Genomic DNA, 19029 nt, shown 5'->3' on the forward strand with positions numbered 1-19029 from the left:
GTGTGCGTGCGTGTGTGTGTGTTTGTGTGTGTGTGTTTGTGTGTGCGTGCGTGTGTGTGTGTGTGCGTGCGTGTGTGTGTGCGTGCGTGTGTGTGTTTGTGTGTGCGTGCGTGTGTGTGTGTGTGTGTTTGTGTGTGTGTGTGCGTGCGTGTGTGTGTAGCTGTGTGTGTCCGCCAGGCTTCGAGGGTCCGCGCTGTGCGATAAATCCTGACGATTGCGATGACAACGACTGTGAGAACAACTCCACTTGTATCGATGGCGTCAACAACTACACCTGTCTGTGCCCACCCAACTACAGCGGTACACACACACACATTTAGCAGGTCTGGGGTCAGAGGTCAGGTCCATCATCAGAATCTCAATTTGCTCAAATCCAGGAAATTGGAAAAATGTCAAAGTTCCTGAACTATTCCTGAAAGTTTTTTCCTCAGGTCGAACTTCCTGTCTGCTGACCTTTGACCCTTTGGACATGTTGTTATCCCAGCGGCTGAAAGTGGAGGCGGTCATGCCTGCTCTGCCTCTGTCTGTGAGCCCTCTGACCTTTAACCCCTGAGTCTCTCTGCCCCCAGGTGACCTGTGTGACGAGGTGGTGGACCCGTGTCTCGCCGGCTTCGACCCGTGTCAGCACGACTCCAAGTGCGTCCAAGTCGGCCGCGGCTACAGGTGAGGCCGGCTCCACGAGTGGTCAAAGGTCACCAAGGCCATGTCCTGGAGGAAGAGGCTGGAGCAGTGAGGTCACTTCCTGTTTTATTTCCCTCAGAACAAAACTGGGCAGGTCAGAAGTTTACATACAGGAACTTATTTCCAGGGTTCGGATCTCTGCAGCGACGCAGAGGGTCAAAACTTTACATACAGGCTAAAATAATAAATGAGCTGGAAACACGAATTACACAAACAAACAAAACAAACAGCCTGTATTTTGGATTCTTCTCCACTGAAGTTCTAGTCCTGTACAGTTTGGTTTCGACTCCCCCTGGTGGCCTGGAGGACTCCAGTTTGGTGGCGTCAGCCGTGATTTATGCTGTTTTTGACATTTTTACTATTTTTCCTTTTGCATCCATTTTTCTGCATCGTTTTCCTGTTGCATCAGTCGCGTTTCAGAACCACAGAAAATCCACAGTAAAGAGAAACTTCTCCTCAGACACCGTCTTTTCTCGTCCACCGATGCTGGCTGTTGATTGACCTTTGACCTTCTGGTGTGTAACCAGGTGCGAGTGTCCGCCGGGCTTCGTGGGCCAGCGCTGCGAGCTGGACTACAACGACTGTCTGGAGAACAAATGCCAGCATGGAGCCGAGTGCGTGGATGCCGTCAACGGATACACCTGCGTCTGCAAGGAGGGCTTCAGGTGTGTGTGTGTGTGTGTGTGTGTGTGTGTGTGTGTGTGTGTGTGTGTGTGTGTGTGGTTCATTACAGCTGGTGAGAGTGAAACTAATTCATCAGCGACAGGCGAAGAGAGAAGCTGAGAAATGGAACGTTTTGTGGATCAAATTAAAAGTTTTATTTGATTTTAAAGTATTTATACTGGATTTCTGCTTCCGTTGTGCCTGAATAGAGACGCTTTGCAGGCTCCGCTCTGACCCAGATAACTCTTAATTTGCCTGCTGTAAGAATATAAATCCACCTATTTATCCAGAAAACACTATTATCCTGACTTCCTCACAAAAGACTACAAGAAGAGAACCGAAGGTGGGGAAAGGCGAAGATGACGCTGCCTGAAGACACGGACATTTGCACTGAGATTTCAGAGCAACAGAAACCAGCAGCACCACCGGGGTCCATGATGGTTCGCTTTGTGGATTTCAACGTTAAACAGATGGTGCTACAGTGGGGCGTGGAGTTTCCACCGAGGTGCAGAGAAAACGAAAACAAGGGCATGAAGTGATTAAAAAGCTAAAGGAGCATCAAGGCACAATCGGCATACCTGGTGTTCTGACTATCAGTGCTACCCTGAAATCCGTCCTACCTTGTGCTTCCTTCTGCTTGGAAGGAGATTTTTCTGTAGAAATATTTTCTGTAGAAGTGAAATCTAACATTTGATTAAAAGTCTAAATTTTATTTATAGTTAAAACCAGATATTTAAAGATAATAAACAGACACATTTTCTCTCTTTCTGAAGTTAAATTTTTTGTTGTTGTTTGTTTCGGTCAGTTAAAATGAACCAATGTTAGAAAACTTGGCAGGAACATTTTTTTAAACTTTGTAGCACCGTTATTAGGACAATACTGCCAAAAATTAAATAATTAAAATAAATGGAATAAAGTTACAATATTATGACCTTGTATTTTTAGTGGCTGTAAAAAACTCCTTTGTATGTAAAAGACGTTATAAGACAGAAATGATTTTGTGTTTTTGTTAACTTGTCGTTGCTGTTAAGACTATCACAGATTAGTAACAGTAATAAATTATATAAAATGGTGAATTAAAACTGTTTTTAATTTCATTTGTTTTTATCTCCAAAGTTTGAAAACGTATTTAAAACCTTTTGATAATTTATCTGCTTTATTGATAAATTCCACGGAGTTTCATTCAGATTTGAAGCCTTTTATTCTGAAATGTCCGACCTCACTTCCTGCTCCCCCTCCCCCAGTGGGCTGTTCTGTGAGAACCCTCCACCAATGATCTTGCTGCAGACCAGCCCCTGCGACCAATCAGAGTGCCAGAACGGCGCCCAGTGCCTGGTGGTTGCCGGGGAACCCATCTGCCGCTGCATACCTGGTTACTACGGCAACAAGTGCGACAAAATCTCCACCGTCCACTTCCTGGGTCGAGACGGGTTCGTGGAGCTGCACGGCACCAAGCTGCGACCGACGGCGCATATTTCACTGCAGGTGGGGCTGACCTTTGACCTTCGACTTGAGCAGAATGGGTTTCCAATGGGTTGGCTTGAGACAAGCCCACAGCATGATGCTGCCGCCACCCGGCTGGACCGTGTGTTGATTTGAAGTGAAGTTATGACGGTTTTCTCTGTGTATTGATTAGTCGATCGTATTGATCAGCAGCGTCCTCTCCTCCAGGTGGCCACTGATAAGGACAACGGCGTCCTGCTGTATAAGGACGACCTCGACCCGCTGGCGCTGGAGCTGTACCAGGGACACATCCGCCTCATTTATGACATCACCAACTACCCGCCCACCACCGTCTACAGGTGAGCTCACCTGGCCGACCGTCTACCTGAGCACCAGCTCTTCTAAACCACTTACTGCTGTAAATGTTCCTCTGGTCTTGGATGAACTCATAAAACTTTAACGTGACAAAAAGCAGCAGAATCAGAAACTGATTTCAGTGTCTGGTTCTGGTTCCCCGTTTGGTTTTTGTGTCTTCATGGGAAACATTTTTCTGAAATATGAAACTATCTGCTGCTGTGTAACTCAGAGACCAGAACCAGAACCCGAGCCGTTTCCTCTCTAACCATGAGCTCAGAAGATTCCTCTGAAATCCTGAAACATGGATGAAACTCCCTTCAGATGAAACCCTGAAATATTAAACCATAAACTGACTGGATGTTTGCTGCAGATACCACAGAAGAAGAAACGGCTTCAGTCCCCAGATGAGTTAAGAACTTATTTCTGCCTTAACTTGGTTGAGTTGAAGCGATTATAAGACACGATGCAGCAGATGAAGATTCAGATCATCGACTGGGGAGGAAAAAACGAGAGAGAGAGGGAGGGAGAGCACTTTTCAGGTTTTAATTGTTATAAATGTTTAAAAACTAAAAGTAAAGAATAAAAACTGAAAATAATCAAGAGTGAAAAAAGATTCAGATTGAAGGAGGCAGAACAAGTCCTTCACTGTGACCTCTGTGACCTCATTAGCAGGTCACAGAGGTCACAGGTTTGCTGGATGGACATGTAACATAACCACAATGTTTGTTTTCTTTCGATTAAATAAATTAAAAAGTAAATACGTCAGACTGCTTTCTAGACCAGCTTCCTTGATAGTTTCCGGTGTTTGGAACTGGTTTTGGGGCGGCATCATGCTGGTTCCAGGTGTGTTAGTGAAAACCAGATAGAAAGGGGCGTGTCCGTCGGTGCAGCCAGAGAGGGAGGCAGTCCGAGTCCGCCCAGCGTCTGGAATTGAAACGGGATATTTGCAGGTTGTTTCAGGCTATGGGACTCTATTATGGACATGTTTCTGACTAAAACAAACTGACATTTTTGGACATTTATTTTTAATGCTGACATAAACTGAGTGATTTAAATCTAACCTTATATAGTTTTTGAGGGATTTTTGGTTACTGATCTATTTATCAGAATATTATTGTTTCTTATATATATTTTTCTAATAAATCATTGTTGCTAAAATTCAACAAATTTCATATTAAGTGGTTGGATATTTATTTACTTATTAAACTAATTGGTGTTGCATATTTTACCTGATTCCTGAGACAGAGACTGCTTTAAATCAAGCTGAATTTTACAGACGTGTGTGTGTGTGTGTGTGTGCGTGTGTGTGTGTGTGTGTGTGCGCGCGCGCATTAATGGGCTGCCCTTTACTAAATGTCACACTAATCTCCCATCAGGTCACAGAGAGAACAGCTACTGTTGTTCATCAGCAAACAATGGAGGGAAGAGCTGATGATGATGATGATGATGGAGGGATGAAGGGGAGGGCTAGAGCTGCACATAATTGCATATAATTCCTCATGCAGATGGAAGAACTAATTTTAGAAGAGAAAATCTGTTGGCCACTGAAAAATTCACAATGGCCGCCATGGTCATCAACAAAAATGTATTTTTGCAATAAATTTGCCAACATTTATCCAAGATAAATACTTCTGATGTCAAATCGTACATGATTGAAACCATAGAAAACATATTTACTGATAATGTTTTTGATTTTTCAAAATGGCCGCTATGGTTGTCATGGAAAAAAATTTCTTCCAAAATATCCATTTGGATGAATGTTTTTATATAGCTGTAGAAATCACACATGTATATAATCAAACATATTTACTTGATCTTGTGTTTCCTTTTTATGGTTGGCCTTTTTCAAAATGGCTGCCATGATTGTATTGAAGAAAATGTTTTTTCTAAAATCAGCCGTAGTTATTGCCAGTGGTTAGGTTCACTAAGCAAGACTCTTAGCTATGCTAACGCTAAACTGCAAAGCACATTTTAAAAAGTACCAGAATACTAAACCGCTAAACACAAAAAAGCAGAAGCTAATAACGAACACTAAACTGTTTAGCACGCTAAGAAGTTAGCAAAAACTAACGCTAAACTGCTAGACAAATAAAAAGATGAGTAGAAGCTAACGCTAATGTCTCTCTTCTCCTTTTGGGCCTGAGACTCGCCAACAGTAAAATCCTGTTTCTGATTCTGCTGCATTTTGTCACGTTAAAGTTTTATGAACTTGACAAGACACAAAGTTCATCCAAGTCATGAAGGTGGGAAACAATTCATGGCAATAACTGGTTTAAAAGGCTCAAAAATGGCTGCCATCTTGAAATTCAAGTAGTTAAGGGGAAACATAAAAATCATGCGACCTAAGAGGTTAGCATGCTAATGTTCATGTTTGTATCTACACACAACGTTGCTGCAGAATCAGCAGAAAGTATTCACACCCAGAACCAGCCGGGCACAAGGTGAAGTGGGAGGAAAGCGGCGTTAGCGAAGAGCCAGCTGTTCTCAGGTCCAGATGCTCTGCAGGGTTCCTGCTGCAGGGATCAAACACACCACCCCCTGGTGGACGGGTGGTGTCACAGCAGCAGACTGGAAAATGTTCCTGGAGGATCTGCTGCTGCAGGCATGAAGAGAAGAACTTTGACTAGGACAGTGTGAGTCCGCCTCAAAGGAGGACTGTCCATTATGTAGTGACATGGTTGCTATTGGAAACCATGAGCATGTCTGCTGCTCTCAGCCAGAAACTTCACATTTACACCATCATTAAGAACGTAATCACCCCGTTCACATCCGCAGCCGGTTCATCACATCCTCTTTTATAAACACGTGGAAACATGTGAATTCAACGGTGAAAACCAAATGATTCACATGTTTCCACGTCTTAACGCGTGTTTCAGCGTGGAGTCTGTCAGCGACGGACTCTTCCACACCGTAGAGCTGCTGATCCAGAACCGCTCACTCAGCCTGGTGGTGGACAACGGCGCTCCCAAGAGTCTGGGCAAGCTGGGCCGCCAGCCCTCCGTCGACCACAACACCCAGCTCTACATTGGCGGTACACACATACACACACACACACACACAGCCGCATTTGTTCAGGTTGCAGTTCTCACTGCTCTCCAGCGGGGGGCGTCAGTGTGGAGGAAAATAATCGATTAATGCTAACTGGAATATTCAGACTCCGAAGGTTGATTGGCCGAGGAATAATTAAACATAAACTGTGCAAAAGAAATATTTTACATTTAAGATGAAAACCTGTTTGTGGATCTGTTTGACCCAGAATTTCTGAAAAGGTGTTGGAAACGAAAAATAGATCAATAAAAATCATGCAAACTTTATTCTCAAAATCTGACTTTAAAAATTAAAACTTTTTTTATCACAATTTTAACTTTTTTCATTATTTGGACTTTTTAATCTTAAATTCTTTATTTTTCGCATTCTTTGCCTCCTTGCTGTTTGTCTAATAATAGTTTAAACTAGCGGTTCTCAACGTGGGCGGTACCGCCCCCATGGGGGGCGTTCAGAGGACAGCAGGGGGCGCTGGCGGACATTTTTACAAATGGGGGGCGCTGGGATTCCTCTAGGGGGCGTTTGGTCGAAGGTAAACTTTACACCTTAAATGCACAACAATGCCAGTTTAGACTTTGAGCAACTTGGTAAAACTGTATCGATGGCAGCTCTCCTTCTGTTCAGTGTTTGTAGCTTGTAGCTCCGCTCCTGCTACTGGTAGCTTCACCACATCAGGTCAGCATTAAACTGGCTGATGACGGTGCTGTGATTCACTTTGTCTGGTATTTTTGTACATATGTTTTGTCAGTTCTGTGATCATGTCAAAGCAGCAACTTATATTAAAAAGTGTTTTATTTCCGTTTGAAAGCTGCCCGCTTCCATGGAAGGACAACAGAAAATCGCTCTTATAAACATGTAATTACTAAAATCACGATACCTTCACTGTGTGTCCCTCAGAAAAATGAACCATTTAAATAAAGAAATCCCTCCATGGTGACACCACAACAGAGAGCCTTCATTTTATAGCGTTAACACCGGAGCTGTAAGGCCCGGTATGAAACGGGGGAGATGGAACAACACAGCACTTTTAAATTTCAATAATCAGAATACCGAAATTGTTTCCGTTGTTTTAAAAGGTTTATGTCAGTCTGCCTTTTCCCCATCGATACGTTTCCCGACCGCCCTGCACCTTAAGGGGTTAAAAAAAAAAATGACGCGCACATCGCGCAAAACTCTGAAACAGGAGAAGCGGGACATAAAAACGGAGTGACGAACTAGATGTGAATTATGGCATAAAAGCAGAGAATCCGATGCTGAACAGTGAAAAATCAACACATGATGTGAAACACATGATGATCAGGCGGTGCAGAAGGTGATGAGTGAAGATTACTGATGGTGAGCGTCAATAAATGATAAAATAAATCTAGCAACAGGAAAGAAACTAAAGTGGACATAGCAATAAACCAGGAGGACAATACTAATGAAAGGAAACTAAATGGAAATGAATGAAGAACAAAATGCAAGAATAAACTAAGAAACTAAAGTAAATACAATAAACTGGTATGGCAAGACCTTTAGAGCAATAATTAATACAGAGGCAAGAATAAACAGACACTATTTCCAGATAAACGGTAAAATAGTTGAAGTGCCAGTTATGATTGACATAGTTACAGTTCTGGCCATGTTTTAATGCTGCAGAGCTCCGTCTTTTTGCAAATAGATCAAAGTTTAAACTGGCATGTTGTTCATCTTTACATCTTTTTTTTGCAACATTTAGCAACTAACATCAGAAAATGGCACAGAACAAGAATATTTTTTTCCACTCTGATTGGCTGCTGATAGGCCTACCAAGTTTAAGTTGACATCTGTAAAATGATTTCTATTCCCATGGCTTTTTTCTTTTTCTCTGGGAAATTATCTTTGATGATAAATACAGAAACAAGCATAAAATGCCGTCGTCAGGCTTTTCCTCAGGCTGGTCTTTGCTGCGTGTTCTCAGGAGTGCCCCCCCTGGTGGCCGCCTCAGGGCTGCGTCCCGGCCCGGACCGTCCTCCTCCGGGTTTCGACGGCTGCATCCACAAAGTTCGGATCAATGGAGAGATGCAGGACCTGACCTTCAGAACCGCAGCAGAGCCGCCGGCCAAGGTGAGACTGAGCGCCGACCTCTGACCTCTGCTAAGAAAATATCCTCTGGTTTAACTCCACCCATCACTGATGTGGATTCTGACTTTAACCTCTGAATTAAAACTTTTCACAAAATTTTGACTTAATTTAAGACGGAATTAATTTAATATCTGAATTTATATTTTGATATTAGAATTCAACATTTTTTCTTACAATTTTGACGTCAAACTATTTTTTTTACTTTTTTCTCAGAAGTCTAACACTTTTTGTCAAAATTCTGATTTTATCTGGAGACCAGGTGTGAATTGTTGCTCTATAAATAAAGTTAACTGAAGTGTTTGTCCAGGGCCCGGCGGTTCTGGTCGGGTGCCACTCCTGCAGTGTGTGCACAGCTGGAGCCTGCAGGGAGGGAGGTCAGACCGGGGTCACCTGCAGCTGCCCTCCGGGCCGGATGGGGGCGCTGTGTGACGAGACGGCAGCCAGCGACCCCTGTCAGAACATAAGGTGAGCCGGTCCGGTCCGGTCGGTTTCTTCTAAATCGAAACATGACTGAGGAAAAGTTTGGGCAGAATATTTAGCATCCTTTCTGTCTTAAAGGGCCGGTGTCATGTTTTATCATGACTCCTTCATCAGAAACAAACCTGGAGTTTTGTTTTGCTTCCTTCATACTTGTTCCTTTAATCTTAACGGCAACCATTCAACTGTTAAACGGCTGGGTGGCCGTAGCCCCGCCTCCCCTACTCAGCTCCTACAGACTAGCCAGCAGCAATTAGCGCCAGCTGAGCTGCTGCTCAGAGCAACACTGGTAAAAACATTAAAGGGCTAACAGAGGAACCATGTTGGATGACTTCCTGGAGGCGGAGCTTCAAGAAGAGTTTTTAAAAACACAGAGGCCCAATTTGAAGATGTTAAAACAGGAAGTAACATTTCTTTTAAGCCATTTTTGATACATTTACCATTTTTATAACAACTGAAGGTAGCCTGGAAAACACGACACCGGCCCTTTAAATCAGCAGTTAGCAGCTGACTCTAACCTGGCTCTCCAGGTGTGTCCATGGTACCTGCGTTGCCACGGCGCAGGCCTACAGCTGCCGCTGCTCTGACGGCTACCAGGGCCTGTCCTGCGACCGCCCCGCCTGCAGCTGTGCCCACGGAGAGTGTCGGACCTCCGAGTCCGGGGTTCTGGTCTGCCACTGCGAGCCAGGCTTCACCGGACCCGCCTGCAACACAGGTAAGCCCGGCGCCCCACCAACCTCTGGTTCCCCCCCTCCTGCCGACCTCTGACCCCACGCCTCATCGCCTGCCCCTCCCCCTGCTGCAGAGCTGCGCTGCCAGGGCGAGACGCTGCGGGAGCAGCTGAAGCGGCACCAGGCCATGCGGACCTGCACCTCCACCAGCAGGGTGCCGCGCGTGGCGTGTCCCCGGTCCTGCCAGGCGGCGGCGCCGCCCGGCGTCTGCTGCGGCGTCACCAAGACGCGCCGGCGGAAGGTGGCGTTCCGCTGCACGGACGGGTCGTCGTACTCAGAGGAGCTGGAGACGGCCCTGGAGTGCGGCTGCGGCCGGTGCCCGCTGTAGGCCCCGCCCACCAGATGTAGACCCCGCCCCTAGTTGCAGGCCCCGCCCACCAGAGGAGCGGCCCTGGACGAGCAGAACAGACACTCAGAGAAAATATATTGTAAAATATATGTGAGAAACATAGAACTTATTTTTATTATGGATTTTTCTAAGATGATAAAAGGACTCATAAGTTGTTTTTAATGTTTCATAGTATAAAAATATTTTCTACCTTTGTAATAAACTAGATTAACATTCCTTAAAGAATCTGAATTTAAAAGTTTTAATGTAAATCTTTATAAATATTTCCTCTAACCAAACGATCCCGATGTATTTGGCATATTGGCATGACATTAATGTGAGAAGAGGCTCCGCCCACCAGGAGCGGCCATCTCCTTCTCACTGGACCCCTCTGACCTCTGACCTCAGCTGCAGTCCAGTCTCCTCCAAACTCCTCAGTTTGTCTTGTATTTTTTCCTTCCACTCAACTTTCTATGAGCATCTCTTCTTCCTATGAGGATCGAGTCGAGGTCGTGAACCAGATCCAGTTTTTATTGGATTAATAGATGAACTATTGGAGGTCAATCAGAGATTCCTCCTCAGGGATCCAGCAGGTCCACCCAACCAGAACCACCTGCACTCACCTTATCGCCATGGAAACCAGTTCTCCTTCTGTGCCTTTCTGGAATCAGATGTTTCCTGTCCAGTCCAGCTGCTGTGGATGGTTTGGATGTTTTCAAGGTTCTGCCAACCCGGACCGGACTGGGCTGAACCGGACCGGCGGTTCTGAAACCGATCCAGCAGTGTAATGAATGTGAAACTGTTTGGGGATCAAATTCCTCTTCCTCCTCCTCTTTTGACGCCACAGAAACAAAATGGAGTCTGTCCGTAAATGGGAAGATTCACATTTTCACGTTTTTTTTCTTCCTTTTTTTTTTCTGCTTTTTCTAAAAACCACCAAAAACTTAAAAAAAAAAAACTTTTTTTTTTTTTTTTTTTTTACAATAATTTTAGGTTTTTTAGTGTCTTGAAAATGAGCCAATCAACAGGCACTGCCCTGTTACCGAGCAACCCCAGAGAAGTCCCGCCCCGTTACCTAGCAACCAGAACAGAGTTCCATCCCGATACCAGCTGGTTTTTATTTTATATTTTTTTATATTATGCAGGTTACAAAGACACGACATCAAAACAACCTATTAAGAAATTTGACTCGTATAAATAAGCTAATAAAATATGAGCTAAAACCAAAAGAAAGTTTAACAATATTTCACCCTCTTGTTGATTGTGTAGGAGGCTCTACTTCTGCTTTTCAAAGATCTATGGCGCTTTACAGCCATTTTCAGCTGAGGGTAAACTTTGAGTTGGGGCGTGGCCAGCAGCAGCTTATTTGGATTTAAAGTGACAGTGCCCTAAAAAAGCTCACAGAATTTAAATGACTTAAGAATTGTTTTGTGCAAAAAAAGTAAGGATTATGTTTTTGTGTAGACCATAGGCTGCCCCTCTGCCCGGGTGGAGAGCCAACCCCCGTTTTACCAAACACCAGCAGCTCCTGTCATGACTCTTCCTCTTTTTCCACTGGACAGCAGCTTCATACAGGAAGTGAAACAGGGCAGCCATCTTGGAACTACTGGAATGTTTTTAGTTTTGTTTACACCAGTGGTCCCCAAAGTGGGTCCTGGAGGCCCGGCATCCTGCATGTTTTAGTCTCTCCCTGGTTTAGCTCACCTGGATCAAATGATGGTTCATTAGAGGTCTAAGAAGAACATTGACGAGCTGAAAAGGTTGTTACTACCAGGGAGAGAATAAAACATGCAGGATGCCGGGCCTCCAGGACCCACTTTGGGGACCCCTGGTTTACATCGAACCTTCAGCGACTAAACCTGCAGCCCTACTTCGTCCTTCTTTTGCCCCCTCCAGTCATCCCACTCACCCATGTGGCTCCTCCCACTTTGACTCCTCCTACATGTGGCTCCACCCACTCTCTCTGGTCCCGCCCATCCCGTCCTGTCTGATGATGAAGGTTCATTGTGAACAGAATAAACCTCAGCTACTAGTTGACGGTAACTAAACTGATCTGTACTCTCACCTGTAAAGGTCGTAGGTTACATTTCATTAATTATGTGATTATAACTGATGGTTTAATTGAATGTTGGAATTAAACGTCTATTGAAACCAGCGAAGTCATCGGTGTCGGACGTCAAAATTGAGTTTGTTGATCCCAGGAGGAGGAAGTTATTCTGAGTGGAAATGTTTTTGTTCAGAACTGGATGAATTTTTACTAAATTCAAATTTTTTTTCTGCTTCTGCTGAGGGTAAAGTTTTAATGTGGTTTGTCACCGACAGGCCAGTAGAGGTCACTAATGAGGCCGTCAAAGTCACATGTCTACCTGCACCAGCTAAGGCAGGGGTGTCCAAAGTGGGTCCTGGAGGCCCGGCATCCTGCATGTTTTAGTTCTCTCACTGGTTTGGCTCACCTGGATCAAATGACGGCTCGTTAGAGGCCTAAGGAGAACATCGACAAGCTGAAAAGGTTACGACCACCAGGCCTGTTTTAGGAGGCATCCTGCATCCTAAAACATGCAGGATGCCAGGCCTCCAGGACCCACTTTGGACACCACTGAGCTAAGGCTAACATTAGCCTATCTAATGCTATTGGTAGATCCAGCCTATTCGTGGTAGTTGTTAGCCTGTACAAAGCTAACACCACCATATCTAATGCTAATGCTATCCATGCTAATGGAGGAAGAAGACAGTCCAGTTGATGTCCAGCCTCTCCAAATGCAAACTAGTACTCTCCTCCTCATCATCTGTTCAGTTACCAGTTCTGGTTGCTAAATTACCGTCAGCCTATCAGCAAACAGATCAATGGCTTCTGATGGGATTTATTTTCCTGTTTTAAGGAAGTAGACATCGTTGGACAAGAGTATTAATTTTGGCACAATAGCTGCTCCGTACACGGAGTGTACACAGTGAGTCAAACTGTCTTCCTGTCCAAATGTTGAACGTATTCGTCTTCAAAGGAACGACCTTTGCCCTTCAGATGACCTGCTGAGCGTTGGCTCCTCGTGTTGCTGCTGTTTCTTTCCTCTAGATTTTCATCCTGATGTTTCAGTTTTAGATGAAAACCTGAAGACATTCATTTTCCTGAAGCTTACTCATGGCCCAGAGCTGCTCCTGATTGGTTCAGCAGCATCTACTGAACCAATCGGTGTGTGACGTCATAACTAAAATTTAAAAGCTTTCTGAAAGTCGTTTCTTTGGCGCCATCTGTTGGCCAAATGTCAGAAGTGCAGTTTTAAGCTTCTACACCTGCAGAACCAACCAATGATTCACCTGTTTACCAGTGGGGTCCAACTTCAGGCACGGGGGCAGTTTACGGTCCCAGATTGCAGTTCTAGGAGCCACAGGTGACTTTTCATTATAAACATAATCATCTTAACTAAATATTATTTTAATGAAGCTCTTTATTCATTGATAGTTTTATTCTGCCTCATTTTATCGTTTAATTTTATGTTTAGTTTTTTGGCCGGAGAAATAGCTGTTACCATGGTAACCCTAACCAGGATTTCAGGAAGTTTAGTGAAGTTGAGCAGAAATAGACAGTTTTTCTTCTAAATGCTTCATGCCAACGTTTTCTGAGTCCAATTCCCGGTTTTTATCTAAAGAGTGGAGGTTCTATCAGAACCGACCAGAACTCGGCTATAACAGTTGAAGTTCTCAGAGAAAAAAGCGAGTCGTGAATGAAGAAACAGCGCGGTTCTGTTTAATGACCCGGTTTTATTTTCACAGCAGTTGGGAAACGCTTTCCGAACCAGAACAGAAATGCACAGCAGAACCTCGTCCTCTCCGGGTCAGAACAGGGCGTGGCCAAGCGCCTGCAGCAGGTCCAACTCCATGTAAACCCGGCAGAACGACAGGAAGACGCCGACAGCCGAGAACCCGATCAGAACCCAGAGAACCCGAGCGCTGAAGTACAGCGGAGCCAAACTGGAAGAGAGCAGAGCAGAACTTCAACACAACCAGGAGCGCCACAATTTGCCAACAAACAACGTAAACCGTGTGGGGCAAAAAATAATTTCACATCAGTTTGAAAAGCTAATAAATAGGTTCACAAACACAAAAACAAGTTTTATTAAGTCTGTAGCTCCAGTATGTCTTAGTTTATCCCCCATTAGAACTGTTTGTTTATTTCAGTTAAAAAAATTTCAAGTTCAGTTTATTTCATTATCTATAACAACCTTGGTTGTAAGTTTAGCAGCTAAATATTTTAATCTCGGGTGATTAAATATTAAAGTTCTGATGTAGAACCAGAACCGCCAAACCCGACCCGAAGCGCCTACCGTCCCTGAGCCGACTCGGCGTAGCCCCAGAAGTAACACAGCCGTCCATAAAGGTAGAGCAGACCGCAGAGGCTGGACAGGCCTGCAACACACACACACACACACACACACACTCTTAGAGAAGTCAGAACCGGTGGATAGGCCAGGTTCTGGCGGCCAGCGGCTCACCTTGGCTGAAGAACACTCCGGACGTCCACAGGATTGTGATGAAAATGGGGAAGTACTCTGAACAATTCGCTCTGAAACAATGACAGAAAGTCACCACCAGTGGGCGCCAGAGAGCCTCTAACCGCCAACAGAGACCAACTTCCTGCAGGTGGGAACAAAACTACCACGGCGCTTTGCAGATTAAAAAAAGGAGTACATTATTGTCAAAATACTTTCTAGAAGAAAACATTTATTTTTATTTTTATAGACGGTTTTCTAACAAATGTAAATGTAGTTGTTACATGGGGCGGCAAGCAGGTGTCACTGTTGCACTCTGTTCAGCTTCTGTTGTCCAAACCCCCTGCCATTACGGACAAAGATGGAGGCCACTTCTTGTTTTCAAATAAACACTGAAAATATTTATTTCTCAAGTCATCTGTTGTTTTAATTGCTTCAATAATAAAGTAAACAGACAATATTTTAAAAACCAAAGCAGTATAATTTGTAAATCACTGTTGATCAGAAATATTAAGAGGGTTTTGAAGAGCTGATGCATGAAATGACAGGTGAATATTTTCAGAAACTTTTTATGCTTTTTTGCTTAATTTTTTTATATTTAGAAACACATGTTGATTTTAGCAAAGTGTGATCAATACAAACATTATTAATGAAAGAAACAGTTTGTCAAATACCTGAATAAATAATGTTCAGTTCATACAAACAGTCACTTACAGTCAAATGTTCATATAAAACCCCTCAGCCAGAAAAATATTATTCTTGATTAGTGTATTGTTATAGTAATTAGTTTTTAAATTATTTTTAATTTTAGCGATTTTACTGTTATTTTCTTTTTATTATTAATATAATTTTTGTTTATTTTATTTATTAAAATAATAACACCTGTTATTATTATTATTTTTATTATTATTATTAGTCTCTCAGATCTCGGTCCATTTTTCCTCCAGAACCGTGTTTTGTCATTAAAGGTCTAGATGTTATAAAACCAAATGAATCCTGTTGATGTAAAGGTCAAAGGTCACATTAAAGGTGGAGAAATTACAGCAACCCGGCATTTATCATGAAAAAAATTCTCATCATAATAAGAACTTTGATTTGTTATGATAAATTTCAGTTAATGTTAAAAAAGACCCCAGTTATTTTTAAATTATTTTTGCCATTTTCTACTTCTTGTTTCACAGGAGTGTCAATAAATATAAATATGATGAAATGCGGTTATTATGTGCAGCTTAGTGATATAAATCTGATTTTTTTTATAGGCCTCTGCATTTGACCAAACTCGTCCTAGGGATTTTGATCGATCGGGTTCAACTTTAAATGATCAGCCTTTTTAATGAAATTTGGTACACGTGTATCTTGTCAGGACATACAAAAAAGTCTCTTGGAGCCATGGTCCAAACCCAACAGGAAGTCGGCCATTTTAGATCAAAGCCACTTTGTTATAGATGTCGTATCTGATCGAACTTGTCATACAGCTTTTGACATACAGACTTCAGAAACACTGAGCAGAGTCTTGAGACATTGAAGGTCAAAAGTTATCAAATAATTTTTTGTACATCAAAGCATGTGGGCGTGACTAAGTGTCAAACTTTAAATATTCGCCACGAAACATCAAGGTTCAATAACTTCCACACACAAGGTCACAGCTGCATCAGACTCATGTCTCATTATAGACTAGCCCTCATCATATTCACATGGTCAACTGATGACATCACTTAAGCCCCGCCTGCTTCCAACAGGAAGTCACTCGTTTTTTGGTTGTCTTAATTTTACTTTTTGATTCATATGGGTTTAATCCTGTGCCAACTGACATAAAATCATCTGATGATGAAGTCTGTCAATGCTGACTGCTGGCTGAAGCGTTTAGGGGTGGCTGAATGGCGAATTTCAAGCCCTTGCCATAAGCATACGGTCGTCTCTAAATCACACATACATCATCCGATTTGCACAAAACTGGATATGTATGACTGGATATGTATGACCTTTCTGAACCTCTAAAGAGGCCAATAGTATTATATTGGAATTTGGCTCAAGGATGCCCCCTACATGGTTCCAACAAGTGCATCTCCCCGATTTATCATTCAATCTGCTCCAAATTTTTTATGTGCATCGTAATGGAGCATTGCTTCACATTGGTGTGGTAGATTTATGACATCACTAATGCCCCGCCCACTCAGAGAAGATGCTGAAAAAAATATGGTGACTCATTCTGCTTCACCCTGTATGTTACATGAGATTGAAACTGTATCCACTAATATTCTATGAGAGACATACCAGGCTGCTTGGTATCATTTTTACCAAGCAGCCTGGTAAAAATGATAATCATTTAATTATCATTTTTATTAGTAGTATTTTCTCTTTCCTCTTTCTTTTTTCATGAACTTATACTATTATGTTATCGTTTTGTACAGCACTTTGGTGCAGTTTCAAAACTGTTTTCAAAACTATTCTATGAATAAATTTGACATTGTGGGGATTTTACACCGATTTCCACTGATTTTCTACAGCCTAACCCAAAAACAGCGTTTCCCCTCGGGGGGACTAGAATTTGTCCACACAAGGAGCAGAGGTCCCCACAACCCCACAAAGTAGGGGGTCCCCACAAGGATATAAAAACCTGGTTCACACACACACACAGAGGTACTGACTGGGCTCTGAAGATCCGCTCGAACTCCGGCGGCCCGCTGATGCAGGGCGGAGACACCGAATACTTCCTCCTGGCATAAATGACCTGCAGGGAAAAATAAGCTGCGCGCACGCACGCACACACACACACACACACACACACCGTCAACATGCTCGCCTTCATCAGGCTGATTTTCATACGGGTTTATTTTCCGGGTCGGTTCCGACCGGACTGGGGGAACATTGGAGGTCCGCTCTGTCAACACTGGATGCAAATTAATTCATAAAAACTTCAGACAAATAAACTGTTTATCACCAAGGCTTCAGATTTACAGTCAGCTGAGCGGTTTCCACGTAAACCAGTAGGATATCAATACAGCAGAGCGAAGCTGAACTGGACCTAGTTCCTGGTTCTTACCTTGCTCCAGAACTCCCAATACGGTCACAGCGCCCAGTCCGACTGCCTCATCCAGCATGGCTGCAGGCCGACAGGTGAGACTGAGGCTGGGACCATGGGGAGAGAATACACCTGCAGGGGGCGGAGCCAAAAAAATACAGGGGGCGGAGCCACGTCAGACATGCTGGAGGAGGCGGAGCCACAAAAGAGGGGAAAAAATAGAAACTCTTGAAAGAGACGGAGCCAAAGAGTGGAAAATAATTAAATTCACAAAAAATGAAAAAATAAACTTGCATTGATTACTATGGAAGCCCGTTTCTATAGAAGCCTGTTTCCGCCACTCTGGTTAAAAAAATACAAATAATAAAAGAATCTCATTATAGTATCTCGAAATTTCGACATTATTGGAGCAAAGAATAAATAAAACAAAAAAATAAAAGACCTGTAGGGGACGGGGCCGAGTCAGACGGCGGCAAGGCGGTGTGTGGGAAAAGCCAAAAAGTGGAGAAAAAAAACCTAACAATTAAAAAAAAAAATGAAATAAACTCTTGCAGTGGGCGGAGCTAAATAAATAAAATAGTACCTGCACCTTTCTTACCACACCTGATTGGACGAAAGAAATTAACTTTAACACGACGTTCAATCCAAACATGTCCACCGGACTGAACAAAAACTAACTTTATATTATTAAATATTGCTGGCTTACTTCAGTAGCATTTCACTTCCATCTATTTATTTAGCTTCACCAACTCGCAGTTACGCATCGTCTCCACAACTAAATATGTTGTAACTTCAGAGCTGCCCTATTACTTTAAAAAGTATGTCATATTTCTCACCTACAGATATGATTTTTTTTTTCCTCCCGCATCTTCATTTCTCCGTTTTATTTTATTTTAACTCACTCGGGCTCAACAGAGCTAGCCTCCCTAACACCAAGCATACGTCCTACACCCAGAATGCATTGCAGCGTAAACAACATGGCGGCGTCCGTAACAATAATTTATAAAAACTGTCTATGGTATTTTTTAATGGATTTCAGTGATTCTTGAGGATAGGGACAAAATGGGTTTCAATTTTCCCAAATTTTTAAAAATGATTCCTCAAGTATTCAAATATGACAAATAATATTTTGGAAATGTAAAGATCCTAGGGTGCAGGCTCCTAGTTGCAACAATTTTGAAAATTACATTTTTAATGGACCTGATCCAGAACGTTCTCATCACCATCTGACAAAAATAAATATAAAATAATCTTTTAATGAACCTATTAGTGATGTTTTACTCATTTTTACAGACAAATGCTTCTCAAGAAACAAAAAAATATTATTTAAAACAAAAAACAACAAAAAGGCCATCTGACGGAGTTGACAGTACATGACGGAGTTGACACAGAACTGAAGGTGGTGACAAACTAGTGAGCAAAAAGAAATACTTGATACATATGAAGTAATGCAATTTATGTAAAATACATTAAAATGAGTTAACTGCACATTTAAGTGAGATTTGTCAACAATTTCACTGAAAGAATCACAAAAACTCTGATGGAGTTGACATCTGACGGAGTTGACAAAAAGTCAAATTACCTCAATTTACATGATGTTATTCTGAAGGAGGCCATATTGTAGCTCATCAGGTCCATGAAATCTTTACAGTATATTAAAATTAAGCATTTATTTCACAAAATTTCATCAACATT

At 42.8% G+C, this 19029-nt stretch overlaps 2 protein-coding genes across 3 annotated transcripts in view; one reads left to right on the forward strand and one right to left on the reverse strand.

Moving 5' to 3' along the window:
- Positions 1–11461, forward strand: part of LOC106936338 (slit homolog 3 protein-like) — a gene marked incomplete at its 5' end in the record, with an annotated part of 25748 nt that extends 14287 nt beyond the window's left edge. The window contains 10 exons of the mRNA XM_015017258.1: positions 157–300; positions 570–663; positions 1209–1346; positions 2589–2829; positions 3016–3146; positions 6021–6175; positions 8129–8274; positions 8600–8757; positions 9300–9484; positions 9575–11461. Coding sequence (XP_014872744.1) covers positions 157–300; positions 570–663; positions 1209–1346; positions 2589–2829; positions 3016–3146; positions 6021–6175; positions 8129–8274; positions 8600–8757; positions 9300–9484; positions 9575–9828 — 1646 coding nt within the window. The remainder of the gene's footprint in view (positions 1–156; positions 301–569; positions 664–1208; positions 1347–2588; positions 2830–3015; positions 3147–6020; positions 6176–8128; positions 8275–8599; positions 8758–9299; positions 9485–9574) is intronic.
- Positions 11462–13549: 2088 nt separating this feature from the next.
- On the reverse strand, positions 13550–18414 carry ltc4s (leukotriene C4 synthase). Of its 2 annotated transcripts, none has more exons than XM_015017264.1 (6): positions 18171–18414; positions 17356–17676; positions 16961–17060; positions 14316–14386; positions 14148–14229; positions 13550–13794 (listed from the first exon to the last, which is right to left on the reverse strand). In XM_015017264.1, exons 2-6 carry the CDS (start codon positions 17411–17413, stop codon positions 13659–13661), a joined length of 447 nt encoding a protein of 148 aa, XP_014872750.1. In that variant the 5' UTR covers positions 17414–17676; positions 18171–18414; the 3' UTR covers positions 13550–13658. The 2 variants fall into 2 exon arrangements, with proteins under 2 accessions (XP_014872750.1, XP_014872751.1); XM_015017265.1 differs by lacking the exon at positions 18171–18414 and having other exon boundaries at positions 13552–13794; positions 17356–17466; positions 17629–17663.
- Positions 18415–19029: the final 615 nt, after the last annotated feature.

The sequence above is a fragment of the Poecilia latipinna genome, unplaced genomic scaffold (genome assembly GCF_001443285.1).
Source record: "Poecilia latipinna isolate Pla-1442-1.1 unplaced genomic scaffold, P_latipinna-1.0 Scaffold2121, whole genome shotgun sequence".
In the NCBI taxonomy this organism is placed as follows: Eukaryota; Metazoa; Chordata; class Actinopteri; order Cyprinodontiformes; family Poeciliidae; genus Poecilia; species Poecilia latipinna.